The sequence below is a fragment of the Staurois parvus genome, unplaced genomic scaffold (assembly GCF_062004578.1).
Source record: "Staurois parvus isolate SC_StPar_1 unplaced genomic scaffold, SC_StPar_1.0 ptg000096l, whole genome shotgun sequence".
NCBI lineage: Eukaryota > Metazoa > Chordata > Amphibia > Anura > Ranidae > Staurois > Staurois parvus.
In genome coordinates this window covers 12,324,304-12,350,879 of record NW_028317892.1, presented here as the reverse complement: position 1 = coordinate 12,350,879, position 26,576 = coordinate 12,324,304, and the positions used below count along the sequence as shown (strand labels likewise).

The window sequence follows — 26,576 nt, the reverse complement described above, 5'->3', positions numbered from 1 at the left end:
TAGGTATTTGAAGTACAATTTTTATTAATTACACAGCAGAGATTGAAAATGCAATGATAAAAGGTACCATTCGGGCCCTAGGTGACATCTTTTTATTTCTTCTACTTTAATGTTAAGTCTGCTTTAACAAGATCTTGTGCGTGTAATGTACAGAGAAATACCTGAACACAATCTAGTATTTGTTGGTTTACCATCTGCAACATACATGGGCTATGATATATTTTCCTTTTGACCCAATCTTACATTTTCTTACAGTATGTGTGAACATGTAAAATGCAAGTGTAAAATGTACAAATAAATACCTTACTAGGCAAAACCACAGTTCAAATTATTCTTCATTGCACTATAGCATTATCCAATACACATTTTCAAAATATTACAGACAGAGAAGTAAAAATTAAACTCTATAATACAGAGTCATATTTCATATGCTGTGAGTTTACAGTTATTTCTATACAACTTGGCACATATAGTATTCAGAGTCTATGCAAATATACAGTCTAAAAATAAATTAAAGTAGCTGTTTTGGGCAAGCTTCCAAACTATTATTTACAAATAGAGCTTTAAGTAACCAGCAGGGAAATATCCTAAAATGTTGGTTAGCTCCCCTGCATGCCTATGGAAAGACCTACCTTGGCCTTATCCTGCACAGTCATCTTCCCTTTGCTGGCAATCCTACATAATACATAAAATAAATTAGGAGAAACAATGACATTGATGAGTGTTAGGCTTAATGAGGGATCCAACAATGTCACAGTGATGGTTGGGAGGAACCTTAAACTATGGCCAAAATCAATTGTTACATATATGCTGCAGTCTGTCACTAGCAGTTAATCAACAATGTAAAATACTTTGTACCTGTTGATCATGCCAGTAGATTATACTTCCATTTCCTTTAACATGGTTCCAACCTGTTCATTCTGCAGTGAAATCACTGTAATATTTGTCATCTTCTGGATGTGTAGTTTTATATTAACTAGCAACTAAATTAAGCAGTACTCACCCTTGCAAGGTTCCTCGCCACCACTGAAATTTTCTTCTGGGATCACTGTCTTGGTCATCTTGATTGGCTGGTTCAGGATGACTAAACTCCCACCTATGCTCACTGGAGTTAATTCATTCAAGGCATTGCAAGATTGTAAACCATGTACAAGATAGTTCTAAAGAAGTTTGCTAGAAGGCAGGTAAGAGGCATTAATTGCAAAAGAAACATAAGGCTCAATTTGCAGAGCTAACATGCCAGAAGAAGTATACTTCATTTAAAATAAAGTGACAGTTATTTTAAGTTTAGTTCAATGAGATTTGGAAATTAAACTCAAATGGCTAAAATACAGATACATGCCCTTTTAAAGCTTTGCAAACTTAGCCTATAGTATGTTTCTAATGCAATTAAAAGCTATCCTCTAAGTAATTTTTTTTACTAAGTTATTCCCTTCCTGATGCCTCCTCCTGGTCCTTTAACTGGATCAAAATGGTGGGAGGCAACATTTCAATCATGTGACTGCTTTGACTGGCTGTCACATGATTGGAAAGTTCCCAATCGTAAATATGCATCAGGAGCTTTCCATTACATGTAACTCAGTAAAGTGTTTACAATGGGATGCATATATGCAGCCGCCTGACGTTAAAGCCCACTACATCTCATTTCTTTAAAAGGAGGTTTTCATAGGTCTAATTTTGTATAAGAGTACCTCTGGCCATGCTAAAAAAAATGACTGGCAAAGAAAACAGCAGTTACCAGTAAGCCTAATCCAGATTTTTCCAAATTGTCTTTTAGTACAGCACCTGATAGAATAGCAAAGAAACAATCAATGGTGGGGATGGGGGGGGGGGTGACTGCATGAAGGTTCTTTCTGCCAAGACTTCTCTCTGGCTGCTAAAATGTCCAGTTTGTAACACCAGATAGATAAATGTTGTAAGGCTTGACCATGTAGTTGCTTTACATTTTTGCTCTGGACTCTTTCCACCCAGGTGACTGCCAAAACTATAGTGGATTAGACAGAGATATCCAAAGGAGAATACTACTTCATGACCCCATGTGTTTCTATAGTAATTATCTTTAGCAATCAGGCTTTAATATTCTTTTATGCTATGTGACTTTTCTTGATACCCGCAAACAAGAAAAATAAGAACTCTTTCTAAACTGCTCAGTTACCTCGAGTTATAGCAACACACACATTCCTACATCGTATGTGAAAAAATTCCTCGATTGCAAAATGGATTAGGATAAAATGTAGCAAGCACTGTGTCCTCAGTCCTACATTGGTAAACAGAGGACACCTTTAGCAAAAAAAAAATGTGATCAGGCCACAGAACAGTTTAGTCTGGAAAGATAAAACAAAAAGATTCCCAGATGGACATAACCTGCTGCTCACTAATTCAATGGGCCAAGTGAATCGTTTTAAAGTCACAGAATCCAATGGTTCAAAAGACTCTGGTTAAAGACTCAAGCTTCTAAGAGGTCCTATTTTGGGAAAGCCCCTTAAAAAGGCACTGTCCTAGCTCTGGCTAATGCTCTAAAAAAATCTAGATACTAATGGATCCACAGCAAAAATATACTCAGGGCCTCCACTTGCACCTAGAGCCCTGATGCCTAAGCCTTTATCAGTCATTGTACCATCCTGTATGAATTCCAAAACAGAAATTGTGTCATCAGATCTTCTTTTTTTGTGTTATACTGAGATGTCAAAACACTACACACTTTGGAATATTTAGCTCTGGTTACTTTCCTGTGACTTGATAAAGCAGAAAAAAGAAGTCTGGAAGCCCTTGTTCTTTTTATCAACTGCTCCTCAGAAACCAAGCTGTCAACGCTGTCTTGCAATATATTGGCTTAGGGAAAAATAAGCTAGCCTGGATTAGAGCCATTTACTCCCTTCCCACAGCTCAGGTAGAAGTTAATGGTATCTTTTTGGACTCCTTTTCCATATCTAGTGGCACATGCCAAGGATATTCATATGCTTTTCTCCCTCACATCTCTGGATTTGTCACTCCCTAACCTTTTGGCCAAATTCTGAGTGTGGTGAACTTTCTAACCTAAAAATACATTTCCAGAAATCAGAAGATCAAAATCCAATCCCATTTCAAATTCAAATGGGGTTCTACATCCATTTGTTACCAGGGCACTATAATTCCTAGGAACCTCTCCAAAATATACCCATTAAACTTTCTCTCCTTTACTGAAGAAAAAAAAAAAAAAACCAATCAGTCCTTACTTAATAGATGGACCACACAACCATTCTCTTAGTTAGCTAGATGCAATATGAATAAAATGTCTATTCTGCCCAAACTCTTGTACCTTCTGAATTCTCTACCAATCTAGACTTCTCCAGGTTTCTTTGATCACTTGACTCCATTATTATTAAATTTATTTTGATGAAAAAACACCCCAGAATTAAACTCTCTCTCCTTACGACACCAAAAACCAATCAGTAGAATTTTCATTGCCAAATTTCAGCATACTATCTAGCTTGTCACCTGGTCACAATGGTAGAAAGGAACAGACATAAACCAGGCAAGGCCTGTGTTACCTTGGAAAACACGATTGTCGAACTCCCTTTTAAAAACTTCCCCTTCCCCTAACACACTGCCACATCACTTACAGAATCACCTGAAGATAGATGCGACTGTCACTTACTGTCGAAAAGCGATCAAACACTATGACCTGGCTCCTACTCCTTCCACACTGTTCTCCATAATTGGAAACCCAAACTTTTCCCCAGGTCTGACAGAACCTTCTTTACAGAATTTACTCTCTGCTAACATATATAATGCCTCTCATTTGTGCTGCAGTTCAGGTTGACCATGGATTGTCTTACTGATTTTGATGTTCCTGTGGAACCTTCCTTATTTCTTCTCCATAATAACCAGATTCCAACCAAAGTATATAGACAGTTATTACTGCAAAATCTTCTGAATGCAGGTAAGGCCTGTATTCCTGCCTGCTGGGAGGAAGAAGCACCTTCAATTTACTTGTGGTTAAACAAAGCTGAAAGGAAGGAGGGCCTACCACAAGCTCAAAGTAATAGGTCATCTATTTGTCATGAAACCTAGTTCACCAGTTTTCAGACAAGAGCAAGGATATCCTAGCTGGACAGGAATAATCTCTAGTCACTTCCTAAGCCAACCTTTAGGATAGCTCTTTTCACACTCCTTTGTCCGCACCCTATTTTTTGGGGGGGGGGGGGGTTGCTTTCCCCAAGTGCTTCTCCCCTCCTCTTTCCTCTAGTGGCCTTTCACTAGAATCAGCCACTTAACCTTCACATCCCTTCCCCTCCTCATATCTGTGTTTGATTTAATCATACTTACTTTTCATTCAAACACTCTTCCAGTTCTATATGTGGTCCAATCTCCCTATTTCCCCCTTCCCTTCTTTACTCCTCTTAACGTTCTGTCCCTTAAGAATTGCAGAAATTAAGCTATACAGCAGGAGTGAGCCTCGACCACTGCCGACCCTTTAGATTTGGAGTCTTTTGTCAGTATTTGGTCTATATGGTCATGTATCTCATTATTTGTCAGCATTCACTCTGTATGCTAGAGAGGAAAGTGTTCTCGGAGGGGTAAAATCCAAGAGGGTTGCACTGAGAAACATAAAAAGTGTGTAAAACCCCAGTTTCATGATGAGTAATGTCCTATGGATTTGTAGCTTCTTTAAAACCAACAGAATGAGCAGAAACGGGAAAGGCATAGCACAGCTTTAACTCTCTTGGATGGGCTAAGACAACAATCCTTGAGGTGTCATCCTTTTTGTTATGTAAAAAGTGTGTGGGGAAAGTTTGAGTTTTCCTAGTTCACAAACAGATCAAACTATGGTATCCACTTGTCCTAGAACATGGCAAATAATTCTTAATTCAAGAACCGGATTCACAGGGTGCCTTCTTAGGAAATTGGCCACAAGCCTGAGAGTTCAGTCCAAGTGTATTGCTGTCAAGGATGCCAAGTTAATCTCTGGCCAATTCAAAATGTCTCTGCCTGACACAGGAGAACTCTGCACATGCTAATACCAACCATCCTACTGAAATGAGATCAGAGTTAGAGCAATCTTCTTGAACTCCCTCCAACTGTAGAATCTTGTCACACCAGTCTTCAACTAGGAGTCCTCTATTATCCTTGTGGTGTGGTGTGGTCCCCAGCTAAATGAACATGCATCCTTGCCCTCCCATGTCTCCTTGCCGATCCCAGATCTGTAGAAAACACTGCTGCAGAGGGCAAAGGTAAATTCTTGCCCACTGTACTAAGATTAGGGACATCAAAAGACAATGCTGACTTCACCAAACTCAGAGACAAATTCTAATTGAAGCAACTGCATAGCTGACTATAGCTTTGCAACTTTTAATTCTGGAAGGAAAATGTTTTTCTGAATGGAGTCAATGGTGTAGTTCAGAAACAGTACTGAGAGGATGAAAGATTTGACTTCTGAATATTTAGCAGCCAGGCTAGATTTTCCAGATGTTCTCAAGCCAACTGTAGGTCCACTGTCAGTTGTTATTCGGAGGCGGCAAAAATAGCATAATTGTCCAGATATGGAACCACCGACACTCTCTTGGAACATTGAGGGACCAAAACCTCTATCATCAGCTTGGTAAATATCCTTGGCACAGAAGAGAGGCCAGATGGAAAAACTCTGAACTGGAAGTGGGAGATCCACTCCCACATGCTTGTCACAAGACAAAGATGCTTCTGTGAATCCTGAGAAATTGGTATGTGCACATATGGATCCCTAAAATCTATAGAAACCATGAAACAATCTATGTAAGAATATTCCCAACTGAAAAAAATGTGTCCATGTGAAACAGTTTGTACTTTTTTGGGCAGTTGTGAATGGACTTGTTTGGAGAATTCAGATTTAGAACTAGACAAAATGTACACAGAGGCTTCTTTACAAGAAAAACATGGGGAGTAAAACCTGTGTTCTTCCTCCCCTGATGGTACTGGAATAACCACTCTTTGTTACACCAGTTTTTCTATGAGAAATATCACAGCCAAAGATTTTTCCAGATTCCTTAGAAGGTACCTCCTTGGGAATTGGCGACACAAACTTCAGCCTGCAACCCCATGTAATGAGTCCCTGGATAAAGGTTTTGGAGGTGCAGTTTACCCATTGTGGAAATAGACCTCCAAAATTCCTCCTGATGGCAGAAAACCATCACTGGGTCTTTGAGGTCTGTTCAGGAACAGAAAAAAAGCACCCCTAATTTCCCTTTAAGGGTCCAGGACCAAAAATTAGTCCGATCAAAAGGTCTAGCTGACATAAGAATAGATTCTGTTAATGTGTCAGCAAAGTAGCCAACTTCCCTAATAAGAGTGGCAAAGGATTCTAAAATGTAAGCTGTTGAAGTACCTTTTTTAATATGTTACCTTATCTGGCCAAGCCAATACTTGAAGGTTCCTGGCAACACAAATGGTGGCTATGGCTGGTTAAGGATTATATAAGGTTGTTTTCTAGGAACTTTTATGAAGACAATTTAACCTTTTGTTCATGGTATCCTTCAGCATATCCATATCTTTAAAGGCTAGGTGTGTGGTCTTGGATCCCTAAAAGAAGTCAGCATCCAGCTCAGGTACCTTGTTCTATATTAAAATCGAATATTTGTTAAAAGTGAATCTCCTTTTGAGAGACTTAGAAAGGAAATGCCTCTAAACTGGATCTTGACTTTTTATTGACTCAGAAAGAAACTCAGAAAGAGTTGCTCCTTGTATTCATTCAAGCCTTGATACAAATAATGAAGAGATAATTGTATCTTATCTTCCTGATTCTCTAGAGTGAAGTATATAGCTTTTAAAAGCTTGCCCATCATCAAGGTAAAATTTGTACTTGAAGGCTCTCTTCCTCCTCTGCTGAGAGCAAGATGGCAGACTAAATAAGCAAAATAGTGGAATTTTGGGGCAATGGACAAATACCCTAACTAAGAGAGGTCTAGAGGGGATGTACACTAAACATCAATTTATGAAATATTTGGAAAGCTCTTTTCAACTGTGGCAATAGGATCACTACATGTGGCCGGGGATTTTTCTTTAACCAAATTGAAGATACCAGACTAACATAGAAGTTTGGGATTTTTCTGAGGTTTTAGTCTGCAAAATAAAGGACAGACACAAACTGATGTGCTTTAACTCTGAATAGTGCCAAAAAGGGACACTCTAAGTGTATCAGAAAACACACTTCAATACATCAAAGTGCACAAGAAAAACAGTGGGGATGTTCCAGCTCTGCATGTGTTACCTGCTCCTTTTTATCTAGGGCGTTCAGGCAAAGCTGTTTTACTTACCTTATCCTCTGCTCCCGTAGGTTCTCCACATAGCTAGATCAATCACATCAGCCTTTTCTTCTCTGCTCTCTGGTGGTCTAAGGTTATCATCGAGACCAATGCAGAGACTATAGCCTTGCATTAGACGTGAGAACGCTAAGGGACAATCCACTGTCGAAGCACAAAGAAGCACTTTTTGCTAGGGATGCAGAGGCTCAGGTAAGCAAAGGTACTGTCCCCTAGACTAAACAAGCATTTAACCCATGCAGCCACACTGCAAGGGAGGTCTTTTATGTTTCCTGGTGTTAGGCTTTAACGTTTCAACTGTACAGAACATAATTTAGTAGCAAGAAATACAAAGAAAATGCAGATATCAGTCAGAACCAGTGGGACTTCAACAAACAATATCCAACAAAAGGTGCAGGTATTACGACATCAAGAAACTAACAACAAAATGAACTCTCACCCACAAAGAGAAAATACACTGCTCTCTCTAAAAAAAATCTGGGCTCAAGTTAGCAATGGCCATTGCACCCATATGCACCTTATAAAACATACTGAAGGTATAAACAGAGGACCAGATCACGACCTCACAGACTTGCAAAACCAAGGCCTGATTATGTAAGGCCAAAAAAGTGCTTAAAAGATAAGTTCACCTTTTAGACAAAAATAATAAATGCACATTTTTTGCAGGTAAAAAAAACGTGCATTTATTATTTTTGTCTACAGGAGCCTGCAAAGCATTGCACCAGCGATCAGTAGATAGCTGATGACATGCAGGTCTCCTGCAGACCTGTGAGAATATCTGCTTGCCCGTACGGGATGTAAGAGCAAACTGATATTCTGACAGCAAGCTTCAATGAACTACCACGGCACTTCACAGTGTCGTTGTAGTTCATTGAAAACTACAAGCTGGCAGCCGCTAAGGCTGTCGAGACTTGCAGTTCATTCATTCACGGAAGTGCGTGAATGAATGATGTGGTCGTGTGGGCAGAGCCCCGCTGTTTTCAAATTTGACAAATAGTACAGGGAGACTGCTTCCTGTACTGTCAGGGGGAGGAGGGGCGGCAGGCAACAGCTATGGGAAAATGTTACATGTTCCACCCTAAAAACGGGTGGAACATGTAACATGTTCCCAAAGGTGAACTTATCCTTTAATGATTTAGTAGAACGAGCTAGTACAAGAAAGTGGTTCTTTATGCCTTCTATCATAAACCTGAAATATATATAATATATGGTCTATTCAGACCTGTGTACGTTCCTATATACATGTAAGGATTAAAGATTTGCCAAAGAGCATTGAAACAAAACATCTAAGGCCAAAACCTGACCTGTAATAGTATTGAGATCTAAACATTGATCCACATCTTGATGCAGAAAGGAAAGCATCCTACTTGCCAATAAAGCCAAAATAGGAAAGGTCAAATGCGATGGAAGATTGTACAAAGAGTAGATTAGTGAGTATGAGGCATAGCAGGATTAACAGCTTTATACAGACCTCTGTCCCTAAGCACCTGAGCATCTAAGTCAGCGACTTGGAAGCAGGATGGAAGACTGGGCTTTGAAACAGGAGATCTGTATTATCCAAAAGGTACAAGGGTTTGTCTGTTAGCAGGCAAACCAGATCTGCAAAATATGCCCTTCAAGGCCAACCTAGAGCCCGAAGAATTACCAGAATTCCTGCAAAGACATCTGGGTAGAAGACATACAAGGAGGATATGTACAGATCATACTAAATCTGTCCCATGGCACAATGAAAGTGTGTGTCGCTACAGTCTGGGGATCACCTGGCCTCAAGATGAACTTGTTCAGTTTGGTACTGAGTCAACAGGCTCGTAGATCCACATCCAGAGATCCCAAACTGGAGCAAATCTGTAAGAACACCTCAAGATGAAAGGGCCATTCCCCAGGATCCACATCTGACAGCTGAGATAATCCTTCTGCCAATTATTCAAACCTGTAGAACGTAGACAGATTAACTCCTGTGCCACTAATGTGCTCTTTTTGCCTCTTTGGTGATTCACATATGCAACTGCTGTGGCACGGACTGCATCCGCATGAGATGATCCCACAGATGATTCAGATGATGATACAGTGGGGAAGACACAACCAGATGGCTCAAAACATTGATGGAAAGGCATGTCTACTCTTTAGACCATAGACTATAAACAGACAGGGTTCTGAAAACTCCACATCCAGCGGAAAAGATTTGCAATTGTCAAAAACAAACATTTAAGGGGAAGATTTTCCACATGGAGGAAAAGAGTCATCAGTCGCTACAAAACGGACACTCTGGAGTGAGAACTGAGACAAATATCCCCATCCACAGACATAGGAGATCTGTTCTACTTGCACAAGATTTGCTGCTGGAAGATCTAAGTGTGAAAATAAGCATGTAAACTGCTTAATAATGTCATGCATAGGTGGGTCTTCAAGACGTTTGCTCACAAAAGGAAACTCAGCTTTTTTTTAGAAGTAGACCAGCACTTAAGCCACAATATTCTGAGCAAAACTCCTGCAGAAACAGATAACTGAGACACATACAGTATACTTGAGGTCAAAGAGGAGTCACGGAAAAGTTTAAGAGGCTGAACTATTTGGTCTGTCAAGGCCATAAAAACAGGGGGCACCTGTTCTGATTCAAGGTCCTGTTGTAAAAGTCTAGCGCACTCAGTGATGGTCTGAGAGACAAATGAGTATAACTATAACAGACCTCATTAGAGTTCCAGTGATGATATTAATAAAATGGACAATCAACTCTATCTTACAGTCTTTTGGCGATTTAAAACATGGAGGTTCATCCAAAGGGATCAATGTTGCCTTATGTAAATGTAGAGGACTACTCCTCCATGATAGAAGGATATTTGACAAAAAAAAGCATTTTGGTAACACAAATGTCTCATTAGGATGCTTCCATTCTTTGTAAAAGATGTAATCAAATAATGAATGGGACGAAATATTTTAGCATCTTGCTTCTTATTATGAAAAACAAAAGATAACTGAAGGTTCAGAGGAGGAAGCAGAAAAATCCTCCGTTTTGAGAGTTTCACAAATTGAATCAGAAATTAAATTAATTCATTCTCATAAAAAAGGGGAAAAAGGCAAACATCATTCTCATCCACCACAAGGGAAACAACAGAATTGTCATCCAAATCCCCAGCAATAGGGAAGCCTGGCACATTGAGAACTTAACCTTTAGACAGGTGACCATTTTCTAAACACTTTGCGGTCATAACAGCAAACAGCTATAACTGAAGTTAGGATATGCAGCATGGTGAGGAAGGAACGGCAGAAACCCCAAAGAGGGTATCAGATAGGATAGCAGGAGCAGACTCAGCTGAGACTGCAGTACAGTACACAGTGAGATTTTTTGATTAGCATCTATTAAAATGTGACAAATAGTGCACACAGAAGAGTCAAGTGAAGATGGGTCAGATAGCACAGGACACCCAGACGTCTTTTTTAGTGTCAGCTGTGTCACCTAAAAATGACAGTAATAACAGCCCCACAGAAAGTCTCACGGATCTATAAATCCAGGGCCCTGTAGCTTGCATAAGAAACACTGTAACAAATAGACTGGTACCACCTGGCATATGTGTTGCAGTAAAGAAAAGCACTAAGGTGTACCACTATCTGAGGGACAACGGTGCTTGGTAAGACTTGATCCATATCAAAAAAATAGACCCATGTTGGCTGGACAGGTGAGACTGTGAGGATCATATTCCAACCCATCTGTCAACTAGCTTCTAGATAGAAGAAATAGTCCCATAAACATACTCCAGAAGCTGAAGAAAGCTAGTCTTTACTCCTCAATGCTAGTTGAAAAAATGACAGTCGAGGGATTAAGCCACCTAAGAGAAGTGTCTTCCTAGATGCCTGTTCAGATTTTTTGTGCCTAGCGTACTATTCCTGGGTAAAAGCATCTTCAGTTAGCACTAAGTCTCTCAATGAACACAAGAGAAAATAAAAGGGTAAGAACAGCAACACTACTCCACGTGAGAATGTAGCTCCACTCAGTTCTTGTGCAGTGCTCCTGCCATGCTGGAGGAAATACTAAAATTGGTGATTTATAGGGAGGAACCTCTTTTTAATGAAATGAGCTCTAGTAATTTCTTGCAAATTGTGGTTGGATTTTCCTGTAAATAATTGCGATCCTGACAGACAATTTGTGAAACTATAAATAATAGGCATGTAGAACACAAAAAGGCTATCATATACTAAATATTATCATTACAGGTATTGACCACATACATTTCCCAAAACACAATAATTTTAGTTTAGAGGGCCTTGGGAAAGCATTAGGGAGAAGCTATGAGAGCTAATATAAGTATGGGAGTTGCCAAAGAAAATCAGAAGGTCAGAAATCACATAAATCCTGGCAGATGCTATCCTGTCAATTCCCGACCTCATATACTTTCTTCTATCGTCTTAGAGTGCAGTGTGTGAGCTTAGGTAGTTAAAAGGCAGCGACTATGAGATTTCAGATGACTTTTGGCCCCTTAACACTCCAGCTAAAATGTCAAGCTCAGACAACATAAACAAAGATAAATAAGGTGGACGTATAAGCCAATGCCACTATAAAAATCAAGATGGAATATCTGGATTCTTGTAAAAGCTCATTTGCGGTTCTCTTAATGCAATAACTCAACCTTATTCTTCCACAAATCCCTGTCCTAAACTTTCTAAAATAAATTAACTGCAAAACTCTTACAGAGAGTTCATGTCCATTTCTTGTATGCTATATACAGAGCCACCAATACACAAGCGAAAGCCCCACATGCGACAGATCAGGTCATTGCTTTAGATATCCTGACCTGTTTTCAGTTTGGGCTGTCAGCAAATGAAAAGTGTTGGATATCTCAATGTGCCCATGTATGGGCAGGTTTATCTTGTTAAGCATATGGAAAAAACACTGAAATGAAGGTCTTGCAGTTAGTTACCATGTGGCTGCATGGGTGGGCTGTGCCAAGCCCATCCATGTCAATGCAATAACACTCATTTACTTCATTTTCCATATTCTCCATTTTAAAATTACATTAAATCTCACACTTACACAAATAAGGCTTCTACGTATAAAACTCTGTATGTACATTGTCTGACTAAGGAATACATATGAATAAAGCAGTATCAAATCACTTTTATAAAGTCACTTAAAGTCCATTATCCCTTACACAGGATCCTCAGATAGATCAAGAGACTGAACCTTGAATTTTAGCCTCCTGAATTTTTGTTGGGTAATCTTCAGTCTCCTTTTTACATTGTGAAGGGTGCTTAAGGCTTCATCAAGCCGTTTCTTCAGAGCCTTTGGGCTGTCCATAATACAATAGTCGTGTTCCAAGGTAACCCGCTTTTCAACTATGTTTTGTGTGGGCATCTGTTCTGGGAGTGATGGAGGTGGGAAAGAAAAGTGCTCATCACCATCCTCAAACACTGGAACTGGGTTCTGCAATTTTCTGTCCTGCAAGGAATAAGCACATAAACATTAAAATGTAAACACTAACAGCAAACATCTCCTATCTGAGCCCTTTTGAGCTGGTAAATAATTGAAAGTGTTTTGTAATATCTGTTTAATAAGTGAATAAATTATCCATTAGTCTCCCAGTGTGTTACTAACTTCCTGTGCTCTTTCAAGTGGGGGGTTTTGTAGTTCTAACAACCTTCTTGTCCTAGGGTGACAATGCTTCTCCACTGTAGACACAGTATTCTGAGTGAGCATTGTCACCCTAGGAAAGGAAGCCTGTTTCTGTCAAGATCAAACGTAAAAATAAAGAGAAATAACCCTGAAAAAACAACTAATACAGCCACCACATCTAATGATTGGCAATTATATTACAGTTTTGTCCTTTGTTTAGATACAGCATTACTGGTTATGAGACCATTCTAAAGCTATAGACATTATTTTCATCTAATATATACAGTGTACATATCCTTATGTCTTTTTCTGACAGAAGTGTAATAAATGTTACATATTTAATAAGACCATGTAAGTACTGTAATTACCTTTCTTGATTTCCCAGGAAAAGAAAAAACTGTTGGCACAGCATCTACCCTCAATCGAATTGTCTGGCCAGTTCGGTCAAAACAGTATTCTTCAAAGTGATCTGAGCACAGCACTGCCTTGGAGGAAGGTTTAAATGTATCGCGCCTCATATTCATAACCCATTTTTTCAGAATCTCTGGTCGTCCATGTGGAAATCTGCAAACATAGTCATCTTTTGAAATCATTCTGAAATCATCAGTGAAATCATTTTCATGTCACTGATAGCAGAACTATCAAATGGGATTTCATTTTTGAGATTCATACTAGTACATATACACCGCGTTCCAAATTATTATGCAAATTCTATTTAAGTGTCACAAAGATCAAATATTTTGTTTTTCAGTTTAACTCATGAATGGCATTGTGTGTCAGGGCTCTTTTGATCACTTAAAACAAACTCCGACACCTGTAATAATTAGATTGGCCGGTGAGCCCAATTTAAGGAAAAACTACTAAAGGAGGGTGTTCCACATTATTAAGCAGAGCACCATTTTCAAGCAATATGGGGAAGAAAAAGGATCTCTCTGCTGCCGAAAAGAGTGAAATAGTTCAATGCCTTGGACGAGGTATGAAAACATTAGATATTTCACGAAAACTTAAGCGTGATCATCACACTATTAAGAGATTTGTGTCTGATTCAGAGCACAGACGGGTTCGTGAAGATAAAGGCACATTGAGGAAGATTTCTGCCAGATCCATGCATCGGATCAAGAGAGCAGCTGCTAAAATACCATTACATAGCAGCAAACAGATATTTGAAGCTGCTGGTGTCTCTGGAGTCCCACGGACATCAAGGTGTAGAGTCCTCCAGAGTCTTGCAACTGTGCATAAACCTTCTATTCGGCCACCAATAACCAATGCTCACAAGCAGAAACGGCTGCATTGGGCAGAAAAATACATGAAGACTAATTTTCAAACAGTCCTGTTCACTGATGAGTGTAGTGCAACCCTGGATGGTCCAGATGGATGGACTAGTGGATGGATGGTGGATGGCCACCCTGTTCCAACAAGGCTGCGACGTCAGCAAGGCAGTGGTGGAGTCATGTTTTGGGCTGGAATCATGGGAACAGAGCTGGTCGTCCCCTTTAGGGTCCCCGAAGGTGTAAAGATGACCTCTACAAAGTATGTGGAGTTTATGACTGACCACTTTCTTCCCTGGTACAGAAGGAAGAACTATGCTTTCCGTAATAAAATCATCTTCATGCATGACAATGCACCATCTCATGCTGCAAAGAATACCTCTGCATCAATGACTGCTATGGGGATAAAAAGGAGAAAAAGTCATGGTGTGGCCTCCATCTTCCCCTGACCTCAATCCTATTGAGTCCTTTGGAGCATCCTCAAGCAAAAGATCTATGAGGGTGGGAGGAAGTTTACATCCAAACAGCAGCTCTGGGAGGCTATTCTGACATCTTGCAAACAAATTCAAGCAGAAACTGTCCAAAAACTCACAAGTTCAATGGATGCAAGACTTGTGAAGCTGCCATCAAATAAGGGGTCCTATGTTAAAATGTAACGTGACCTGTTAAAATGTTTAAAAAGTTAAAATGTTGTTAAAAGTTTGATTGAAATAGCTTTTGATTTCAGTAAATATGCTGCAAACACAACAAATGACAATTTTCAGTTCTTTACAACATCTAAAGTGTTTTGAAACTTACTGTGCGTAATAATTTGGAACAGTGCAGTGTAAGTGTTTTATGTTTAAAAAAAATCCTGTTATCATTAGGAGGTTTGTTCAATAAAATTTGAATTGTACTCTTAATAGTTGATAACATGAGAATGATGCTGACTGTTATTTACATCAATTATTTAGGTAAATTAGAAAAATATCATTTGCATAATAATTTGGAACACGGTGTAAGCATGTTAGAGGCAGATTTAGAGGGTGGTCATTTGTAAGTGTCAGTCAGGAGAGACCACGACTAAGAGTTGCTGTTTTAGATTTAAATCCAGGAGGGATTCTAGTTATATCCAATAGTGATCCAAGACACACCACCATCAGAATGGATAAATAAAACTTGGACATCAGTTTATTTATACCTTGTAGCTATAACCAATGCTTCTTCACACATGCAACATGCATTTGATGATAAGTGTTTATTGCAGAATCCCAGTTATGCTCCCCCTGCACAGCACACACAACATAAAGTGCCAGATAGTATACAGGTAAAACTCAAAAAATTAGAATATGGTGCTAAAGTTCATTTATTTCAGTAATGCAACTTAAAAGGTGAAACTAATATATGAGATAGACTCATTACATGCAAAGCAAGATAGTTCAAACATAACATGATTTGTCATAAGTGTGATGATTATGGCTTACAGCTCATGAAAACCCTAAATCCACAATCTCAGAAAATTAGAATATTGTGAAAAGGTGCAATATTCTAGGCTCAAAGTGTCCCACTCTAATCAGCTAATTAAGCCATAACACCTGCAAAGGGTTCCTGAGCCTTTAAATGGTCTCTCAGTCTAGTTCAGTAGGAATCACAATCATGGGAAAGACTGCTGACCTGACAGTTGTGCAGAAAACCATCATTGACACCCTCCATAAGGAGGGAAAGCCTCAAAAAGGTAATTGCAAAAGAAGTTGGATGTTCCCAAAGTGCTGTATCAAAGCACATTAATAGGAAGTTATGTGGAAGGGAAAAGTGTGGAAGAAAAAGGTGCACAAGCAGCAGGGATGACCTCAGCCTGGAGAGGATTGTCAGGAAAAGGCCATTCAAAAGTGTTGGGGACTTTCACAAGGAGTGGACTGAGGTTGGAGTCAGTGCATCAAGAGCCACCACACACAGACGGATCCTGGACATGGGCTTCAAATGTCGTAATCCTCTTGTCAAGCCGCTCTTGAACAACAAACAATGTCAGAAGCGTCTTACCTGGGCTAAAGAAAAACAGACCTGGTCTGTTGCTCATTGGTCCAAACTCCTCTTTTCTGATGAGGGCAATTTGTGCATCTCATTTGGAAACCAAGGACCCAGAGTATGGAGAAAGAATGGAGAGGCACACACTGCAAGATGCTTGAAGTCCAGTGTGAAGTTTCCACAGTCTGTGTTGATTTGGGGAGCCATGTCATCTGCTGGTGTTGGTCCACTGCACTTCATTAAGTCCAGGGTCAACGCAGCCGTCTACCAGGAGATTTTGGAGCACTTCATGCTTCCTTCCGCAGACAAGCTTTATGGGGATGCTGACTTCATTTTACAGCAGGACTTGGCACCTGGCTATACTGCCAAAAGCACCAAAACCTGGTTCAATGACTGTGGGATTACTGTGCTTGATTGGTCAGCAAACTCGCCTGACCTGAACCCCATAGAGAATCTATGGGGCATTGCCAAGAGAAATATGAGAGACATGAGACCAAACAATGCAGAAGAGCTGAAGGCCACTATTGATGCATCCTAGTCTTCCATAACATCTCAGCAGTGCCACAGGCTGATAGCTTCCATGCCATGCCGCATTGAGGCAGTAATTGCTCCAAAAGGGGCCCAAACCAAGTACTGAGTACATATGCATGGTTATACTTTTCAGAGGTCCAATATTGTTCTATGTACAATCCTTGTTTTATTGATTGCATGTAATATTCTAATTTTCTGAGATTGTGGATTTGGGGTTTTCATGAGCTGTAAGCCATAATTATCACAATTATGACAAATCACGGCTTGAACTATCTTGCTTTGCATGTAATGAGTCTATCTCATATATTAGTTTCACCTTTTAAGTTGCATTACTGAAATAAATGAACTTTTGCACGATATTCTAATTTTTCGAGTTTCACCTGTATTAGTTTGCCAAGCTCCTTCTTTGCCATGCTGCAGGATCCTTCTGAAAAAATCCTGACTTCTAGGATATGGAGCGTATAAGGCCACTCTCCGAAACTTGGATCCTATGAGACTCATAATCAGGCAAAAGCACGGTCAGGGAGGTCAGTAACAGTAAAACACATATTAAGCGATTGTACTATTGTGTCTACAACATTTCTATTAAATTCCACAGTACAGCAAATACAATCTTTTGACTTTAGAGTAGAAAAGATTTAGGACTCCTCTTTTTTGCTGTGCCTTGCAGGGAGATTTCACTTTATTGCCTGTCCTGGAGACACAACATGAATGAGAGAAAATCACCTCTTGGACAGCTGTCACTGAAAGAGATGTCACTATTGGAAAACGACTACTTGCCTTTGGTGACAACTGTAAAATTTTTGATTTTCCATAACATTCTCTCACGGTAAAAGGTCACCAGAACAAAAAGGTAATATTATCAGCAAGGACACAGACAGTAATGAAAAACTGCTGGGGTTTTACCACTTCATCCAAAACTAAAAAAAAAAAAAATAAATTTGATTGTCTTCCACCAAAGTATGTGTGTTTGTGGCCGTAAGACTACATCAGAAGAACATCAGACTATGAATTTATTTTGCTTGGTTTAATGTACTCTGTTGAAATAAGTAAAAACTAATTTTAAAGTAAAAATCGCAAACCCACTCTGTAAAGCAAACTCTGGTGCCTGAACATTCCTTTATTGCTCCCCAACCACTCACATCCCCACCACCACTCAGTAAAAATCCCTGTGCTTCCAGGTGTAGGTGAGTATTTGTTAGACCCCTTCTTCTCCCCAATACTGCATTTGGGTCCTGAGCAGAGAAAGACAATTCTTCAAAGCTGTCATGTGGGTTCAGGGGAACATGGCAAAGAGTATCCATCACTAACAATACTGGGTATTCTCAGGAATTGCCAAGGTGACTGTGGAGGAATGGAGCTACAGTTGCAAGAAAAAGTATGTGAACCCCTTGGGATTACGTGGAGTTTTGCATGAATTGGGCATAAAATGTGCTCTGAACGTCATCTAAGTCACAACAATAGAAGAACACAGTCTGCTGAACATACTACACAAACATTAGATGTTGCCATGGTTTAATTGCACATAATATGTAAACATTCACAGTGCAGGGAGGAACAAGTATGTGAACCTTTGGACTTAATAACTGGTTGACCCTCCTTTGGCAGCAATAACCTCAACCAAACGTTTCCTGTAGTTGCAGATCAGACCTGCACAATGATTTGGAGTAATTTTGAACCACTCCTCTTCACAAAACTGTTTCAGTGTAGCAATATTCTTTTGATGTCTGGTGTGAATCGCTCTCTTAAGGTCATGCCACAACATTTCAATCGGGTTGAAGTCAGGACTCTGACTGGGCCACTCCAGAAGGCGTATTCTGTGCTGTTGCAGCCATTGTTTTGTTGAATTACTTGTATGCTTTGGGTCATTGTCCTGTTGCATCCCCCATCCTCTGCGGACCTTCAGTTGGCGGACAGATGGTCGTACATTTTCCTGAAAAATGTCTTGATAAACTCTGGAATTCATTTTCCCATCAATGACAACAATCCGTCCAGGCCCTGAGGCAGCAAAGCAGCCCCAAACCATGATGCTCCCTCCGCCATGTTTTACAGTGGGGATGAGGTTTTGATGTTGGTGTGCTGTGCCTTTTTTTCTCCACACATAGTGTTGTGTGTTCTTCCCAAACAACTCAATCTTGGTTTCATCTGTCCACAGTATATTTTGCCAGTAGTGCTGTGGAACATCCAGGTGCTCTTTTGCAAACTTCAAACGTGCTGCAATATTCTTTTTGGACAGCAATGGCTTCCTCCGTGGTGTCCTCCCATGTACTCCATTCTTGTTTAATGTTTTCCTTATTGTAGATGTGTCAACAAAAATGTTAGCATGTGCCAGAGATTTCTGTAGGTCTTTAGCTGACACTCTTGGATTCTTTTTTACCTCATGCAGCATTCTGCTCTGTGCTCTTGCAGTCATTTTTACAGGATGACCACGCCTAGGGAGAGTAGCAACAGTGCTAAACTTTCTCCATTTGTAGACAGTCTGTCTTACCGTGGACACATGAACATCAAGGCTTTTGGAGATACTTTTGTAACCCTTTCCAGCTTCATGCAAGTCAACAATTCTTGATCGTAGGTCTTCTGAGAGCTCTTTTCTGAGAGGCATGGTTCACATCAGACAGTGCTTCTTGAAGCCAGTAAACCCAAAACAGGTGTGTGTTTTTTAAGGGCAGGACAGCTGTCAGCAACACATCCAATATCATCACACTGATTGGAGTCAAGGTTGGCTCACTCCTGGCTCCAATTAGCTCTGGGAGAAGTCATTAAGCTAGGGCCTCACATACTTTTTCCTCCCTGCACTGTGAATGTTTACATGTTATGTGCAATTAAACCATGGCAACATCTAATGTTTGTGTAGTATTATGTTCAGCAGACTGTGTTCTTCTATTGTTGTGACTTAGATGACGTTCAGAGCACATTTTATGCCCAATTCATGCAAAACTCCACGTAATCCCAAGGGGTTCACATACTTTTTCTTGCAACTGTATAGTTATTTGTAGGCACCAAGAAGTGTCTAGTACAGAGTAGCAGTTGTTTTGTTTTTTCCTTTTTAACGCAATGTAAGCAAATTCAATAAACAAATACAAGAAGTCTGAATTTCTCTCATTCTTACCGGTGAAAAGACTTTCCGCATCCACGTGTTTGTCGGCTTGTGCAGTTAATGGCAGCACATGCGGGCATTGTTAGATGCCATACAAAAAACCCTGAAATAGTATTTAGAAATAAAAATGAGATGTATGCAACACAGATCTGCACTTAGAAAAAAACTACACAGAAAAGATCTACGCCATGCTCTAACAAAGTCCACAACTCAGTTCACAGTATAAAATGGAAGCCATTAAGAAAATAAAGAAACTATCCTGAAGAATAAAAATTTTATCACACAACAGTGGGCAGTATCAGAACCCTGGCAAAAGAATTTAAAAGGACAACCATTTTTCTTAAACTCTCTGTTGAAAGAAATCTACAATGAAAATGTTCTCTTATTGCATCCCGATATAGTTATACTTTATAATACTTTGTGAAGGAAATACTATGAATCCTTTTGATTATTCTACTTGGATTTTATTAGGGATGCACCGAAATTTCGGTGGCCGAAACATATCGGCCGAAAATATTTTACAGGTGCCGATAGGGGGCTGTGTGTACTGCAGATGGGGGGGCGACGGCGGCAGAGAAAGGCAGGAGAGGAGCAGTGTATACAGTGAGTTACCGCTACTGAGAATGACAGCTCCTTCTCGGAGCTATAGTGAAGGGAAAAAAGCCGATCAATAGATTTAAAAAACGGCATTGTTTTTAAATGCAATAATCGGCTTTTTTTTTCTTCAGTATAGCTCCGAAAAGGAGCTGTCATTCTACCCGCGGCTAAAGGAAATAAAAGGGCGGAGTCACCCAGTGACATTACCCGGTGACCCCGCGCCTTAGTTTCCTTTAGCGGCGGAGAGAATGACAGCTCCTTCTTGGAGCTATAGTGAAGGGAGAAAAAAAGACGATAATTACATTTAAAAACCGGCAGTGACATACAGGGGCAGCCAGTGAAGGAGCCTGAGTGCATACACTGCTCCCTCACAGTATACACTGCTCCTCTCCCCCTCCTTGCACACACCACCCCCCCTACAGAGCAGACCTGTCACTCATATGCGATCACATAGGGAATTGTTGGTCCCCTATATGATAGCAATAAAATAAGTAAAAAAAAAATAAAAATACACATTAAAGTTAAAAAAAAATTTGAGCCTCCCCACATACGTAGACATTTTGGTTTTCATCCATGTGCATTCTGAATTTTTAGTATCGGTTTCGGCACCAGAATTTTCATTTCGGTGCACTACTAGTTTTTATGCAGAGCTAAAAAACTCAGAAAAATTTTGTTATATAAAATAGTTTAAGGGAAAAGCATTGTATCAAATCAAATTGTATAAAATACTTACCGTGATTTTCTTTTCCAGGTGCCAATCCATAACACCATACTACCACGTGTGCAGCCATGTTGGCGCCGGGAAAGTGTATTTTCAGTATGCCACATTTTAATTATTATTGAAGTACTGTATTACTATAAAGTAATCCTCATGTGACCTTCACATTTACATGCTTGTTCTTCAAATTATTATTGCATTCAAAATAGAAGTTTGTACACTAGTGGGAGCAAACATTCACTCGGCCTACCTTCAACTCCAGAAAACCTAAAATCTTGCTCCCCCATGATAAAGGTTGACTGCTCGTTTATGGCTATGGCACTTGATAAAGGACTTACCCGATGCTTTACTCCTACAGGCTCATCTGTGCTGCTTGGCCAGTCCCTGCAGCCTCTTCTACCCTATGCTCCGGGGGTCAAAGTTCCTCTGACGTCATCAAGACTGATAGGGGTATGTAAAATGGTTTTCCCAAACCCTAGACATAAACAAGCAGTTAACCCCTGCAGCACAGACACAGCCCAACTGCAAGGGAGGGACGTTAATGTACACATCCTTCCAAAGCTTTTTTTTTTTTTTAGCTCTGGATGGGATAGGTAAGGGTTAGTCCCCTTGTGATAGTAAAAAGGGTTAAAAAAAGTTTTAATTATTTGAAAATATACAAAAATAAACAAAATTATTTAAGAGACATTCCCCCCTACCAGGTGGTATGTTTTTTAGAGGTGTACTGGAGTAAATGCCACTAATGAGTGTTAGTAGGAGAAGGGTGCAGAAGGTATGACAGCTGCCAGTATGTGCTTGAAAGAGTATTGGTGGGATTATCTGTGGGCAGTTTGTGCATAAGGGCAATGCCAAGGGTATTAAGTGGGTCAGTATGCACAGGAGAAGAGTGCGGAGGGTATGATGGCAGACAATATGTGCAGAAGAGAAGTGTAAAGGATATGAGAGTGGGCAGTAGGTGCAGAAGATGAGTGCTTGAAGGTACAACAGGGAGCAGTATGCACAGGGGAAGAATGAAAAGGGTATGATGGCAGACAATGCATGCAGGAGAAAAGTGAAGAAGGTAGGAGAGAAGACAGTATATGCAGGATAGAACTGCAGAGGGTATGATGGTGGTTAGTATCTGCAGGAGAAGAGTGCAGAGGGTATGATAGCAGGCAATACAAAGTGGAGTAAAGTGTGCAGGGAATGGCAGCAGCCAGTACATTCAGGAAAGGAGAGTGGAGGGTACGATGGTGCCAGTATATACAGGAGAGAATTGCAAAGGGTATGGGGGTGGTTAGTATGTGCAGGAGAGAACTGTTGAGGGTACCAAGGCAGGCAGTACAAGGAGGAAAAAAAGGTGGACATTACGATGGAAGACAGTACATACAGAAGAGAAAATCTGAGGGTAAGACAGCACCAGTATGTGATACATTTAAACTTTACTATTAGTTTTCAATGCTAAAAAAAAAAAAAAAACAGATCTGCAGAACTGTTTGTTGTGGCATTGCAGGCTGACTGATTGCTATTGCATTATAAGAAACTCAGTGAGAACTACAACATTACAGGCGATAAACAGTTGTGTTACAGTAGACTGGGTAACTGATGCTGTGTTACAGGAGACTAAATAACCAGAGCTATGCTAACTAAATTAGAGTCTAGAGTATATAGCCTGTAAGTTACAAGAGAGAAGCCAGAGGGAAAGCGCTCTCTAGTCAGTGATCATACTAAAGCAGAGCAGGTGCATCATCCAACACACTCGGAAGTGTCAGTATGTCATCCAACACACCTGGAGGGTCAATCTGTCATCCAACACACCCGGAAGTGACGGTGCATCATCCAACACTTCTGGAGGGTCATGGTGTCATGAAACACATCCGGAAATGACAGTGTGTCATCCAACACTTCTGGAGGGTCACGGTGTCATGCAACACACCAAAAAGTGGCAGTGCATCGTCCACTTGCAAGTGTCAGCGTGTCATCCAACACACCCAGAAGTGTCAATATGTCATCCAACACACCCAGAAGTGTCAATACGTCATCCAACACACCCAGAAGTGTCAGTGTGTTATCTAACACACATGGAGGGTCAATCTGTCACCCAACACCCTCAGAAGTGTCAGTGTGTTATCCAAGACTCCTGGAGGGTCAATTCCTCATCCAACACACCCGGAAGGGACAGTGCATCATTCAACACCCTTGGAATTGTCAGTGTGTTGTCCAACACTCCTGGAGGGTCAGTTCCTCATCCGACAAACCTGGAAGTGTCAGTGCATCATCCAACACACCTAGAAGTGTCGGTGCATCATCCGACACTCCAGAAGGACAAATGTGTCAACCAACACACCCGGAAGGGAACGTGTCATCTGACAGACATGAAAGTGTTAGTGTTTCACCCAACACGCATGGAGGGTCCATGTGTCATCCAACGCACCCAAAAGCATCAGTGCATTATCCAACACACCCGGGAGTGTCAGTGCGTCATCCGATACACCTGGAGGGTCAATCTGTCACTCAACACACTCAGAAGTTGCAGTGCATCATCCAACAATGACAATGCGTCATCCAGCACTCCTGGAGGGTCAATGTGTCATCCAACACACCTGGAAGGGATAGTGTATCATCCGACGCACCTGTGTCAGCGCGTCATCCGATACACCTGGAAGTGTCAGTGTGTCATCCAACACAACCAGAAGCGTCAGCACACCATCCGACACACTCGGAAGTGTCAGTGCATCATCAGAGACGCCTGGAGGGTCAATCTGTCATCGAACACACCCAGAAGTTACAGTGTGTCATCCAACAATGACAGTGCCTCATCAAACACTCCTGGAGGGTCAATGTGTCATCCAACACACCTGAAAGGGAGAGTGTGTCATCTGACGCACTTGTAAGTGTCAACACGTCATCCGATGCACCTGGACATGTCAACGCATAATCCAACACAAGCGTCAGCATGTCATCTGACACACCCAGAAGCGTCAGCGCATCATCAGACACACCCAGAAGTGTCAGTGCGTCATCTGACACACCTGGAGGGTCAATCTGTCACCTAAAACACCCAGAAGTTACAGTGCATCATTCAACGACAGTGCATCATCCAACATTACTGGAGGGTCAATGTGTCATCCAACACACCTGGAAGGAATAGTGTGTCATCCGACGAATCTGGAAGTGCCAACCTGGAGGGTCAATATGTCGTCCAACACTTTCGGAAGTGTCAGTGTGTTTTCCAACACTCCTGGAAGGTCAATATATCATCCAACACACCCGAGAGGGACAGTGCATCATCCAACACCCTCAGAAGTGTCAGTGTGTTATCCAACACTCCCAGAGGGTCAATGCATCAGCAGACACACCTGAAGGGTCAATTCCTCATCCGACACACCTGGAGGGTCAAGCCTTTACACCCGGAAGGGACAGGGTTATCTGACACACCTGGAAGTGTCAGTGCGCCATCCACCACTTGTGGAGGGTCACTGTGTCATTTGACACAACCAGAAGCGTCAGTGCATCATCCGACACAACCAGAATCATCAGACACACCCAAAAGTGTCAGTGCCCCACCCAACACACCTGGAGGGTCAATCTGTCACCCAACACACCCAGATGTTACAGTGCATCATCTAGCACTCCTGGAGGGTCAATGTGTCATCCAACACACCTGGAAGGGACAGTGTGCCATCCAACGCACTTGGAAGTGTCAGCGTGTCATCTGTTGCACCTGGTAGTGACGGTGTGTCATCCAATGGATTCGGAAGTGTCGGCACATCATCCGACGCACTCGGAAGTGACAAAGTGTCACCCGACGCATCTGGAAGTGTCAGTGTGTTATCCAACACTCCTGGAGGGTCAATGCATCAGCTGATACACCTAGAGGGTCAATTCCTCATCCGACACACCTGGAAGTGTCAGTGCATCATCCGACACTCCTAGGGGGTCAATGTGTCATCCAACACACCCGGAAGGGACAGTGTGTCATCTGACGAACCTGCAAGTGTCAGCGCGTCATCTGACACAACCAAAAGCATCAGTGCATCATCAGACCCGCCCAGAAGTGTCAGTGCGTCATCTGACACACCTGGAGGGTCAATCTGTCACCCAACACCCTCAGAAGTGTCAGTGTGTTTTCCAACACTCCTGGAGGATCAATGGATCAGCGGACACACAAAGAGGGTCAATTCCTCATCCGACACACCTGGAAGTGTCAGTGCATCATCCGACACTACTAGGTCAATGTGTCATCCAACACACCTGGAAGGGACAGTGTGTCATTCGACGAACCTGCAAGTGTCAGCGCGTCATCCGACACAACCAAAAGCATCAGTGCATCATCAGACCCACCCAGAAGTGTCAGTGCGTCATCCGACACACCTGGAGGGTCAATCTGTCACCCAACACACCCAGCAGTTACAGTGCATCACCCAACACTTCTGGAGGGTCAATGTGTCATCCAATACACCCAGAAGGGACAGTGTGTCATCCATTGCATTAGAAAGTGTCGGCGCATCACCCAACGCACTCGGAAATGGCAACACTCCTGGAGGGTCAATGCATCAGCCGACACACCTAGAGGGTCAATTCCACATCAGGCAAACTCGGAAGTGTTAGTGCATGATCCAACACTCCTGGAGGGTCAATGCATCAGTGGACACACCTGGAGGGTCAATGTGCCATTAAACACACCAGGAAGGGACAGTGCATCATCCGACACTCCTGGAGTGGTCAATGTGTCATCCAATACACCTGGAAGGGACAGTGGTATCATCCACCACTCCTGGAGGGTCAATGTGTCATCTAACACACCCAGAAGGGACACAGTGTCATCAGACGCACCTGGAAGAGTCAGCATGTTATCTGACACACTAGGAAGTGTCAGATAAATGTTACCCTTTTAGCTCTTCAAGACCACAAAGATTTTACTCTTTGCTTATACTGAACAGTCCTGCTTATCCTGTAACAGGGTGCTACTAATAGAATTTTTTTTTAATTGTATCAAATGAGTAACTTTAAAGTTTGGTTTCCACAGACAACACAATGGTCCCTTCCCTCATTTATTACACACCAACCTATTCCAAAAGAAGGATCTATAAAGCAGATTCCAGGCTGACATCCCTCCTTTCCAGTAACCTTAGCTTCAACATGTAGTAGCACCGCTGTGCTCTGTGCAGAATGACGAATCACGTATCACACAGAACGGCACACATGACCCAACTGTCCCTGCACATATATCACTATGGTTACGGTGCTGACACCGCTATGTGGACCCTGGACCCACACATTTATAGAGTAAGTTCTTTTTGACGATATTTCAATTTTTTCCCATATGGCATGCAATAAACCCCTACCTTTCTTCCGAGATTGTGTCACAACGGCACTGTACAGTCCCTAAAACTGGGGGGGGGACCCCTGTGAAGGGTCTGGGTGTACCAAAATGGCGCCCGAGCCCGATTACAACTGTGCAAATGAAACGGCAACAGCCTCACCACATCGCACTGCCGCT

General features: G+C 41.4%; 1 protein-coding gene across 2 annotated transcripts; it reads right to left on the bottom strand.

The window, feature by feature from the left end:
• On the bottom strand, positions 1-26,576 carry LOC149467997 (THAP domain-containing protein 2-like). 2 transcript variants are annotated; one of them, XM_089670905.1, is made up of 5 exons: positions 26,422-26,573; positions 21,433-21,569; positions 19,792-19,882; positions 13,248-13,443; positions 1-12,705 (listed from the first exon to the last, which is right to left on the bottom strand). In XM_089670905.1, exons 3-5 carry the CDS (start codon positions 19,857-19,859, stop codon positions 12,415-12,417), a joined length of 555 nt encoding a protein of 184 aa, XP_089527031.1. In that variant the 5' UTR covers positions 19,860-19,882; positions 21,433-21,569; positions 26,422-26,573; the 3' UTR covers positions 1-12,414. The 2 variants fall into 2 exon arrangements, with proteins under 2 accessions (XP_089527031.1, XP_089527030.1); XM_089670904.1 differs by lacking the exon at positions 21,433-21,569 and having other exon boundaries at positions 26,422-26,576.

What these genes read in the sequence shown, in the direction of transcription:
- LOC149467997 (XM_089670904.1), bottom strand. Translation starts at nt 19,859, where the DNA reads ATGCCCGCATGTGCTGCCATTAACTGCACAAGCCGACAAACACGTGGA. An exon ending in TGCGGAAAGTCTTTTCACCG is followed by an intron (nt 13,444 to 19,791) that starts GTAAGAATGAGA and finishes CTATGTTTGCAG; the next exon opens with ATTTCCACATGGACGACCAG. An exon ending in TTCCTGGGAAATCAAGAAAG is followed by an intron (nt 12,706 to 13,247) that starts GTAATTACAGTA and finishes TATTCCTTGCAG; the next exon opens with GACAGAAAATTGCAGAACCC.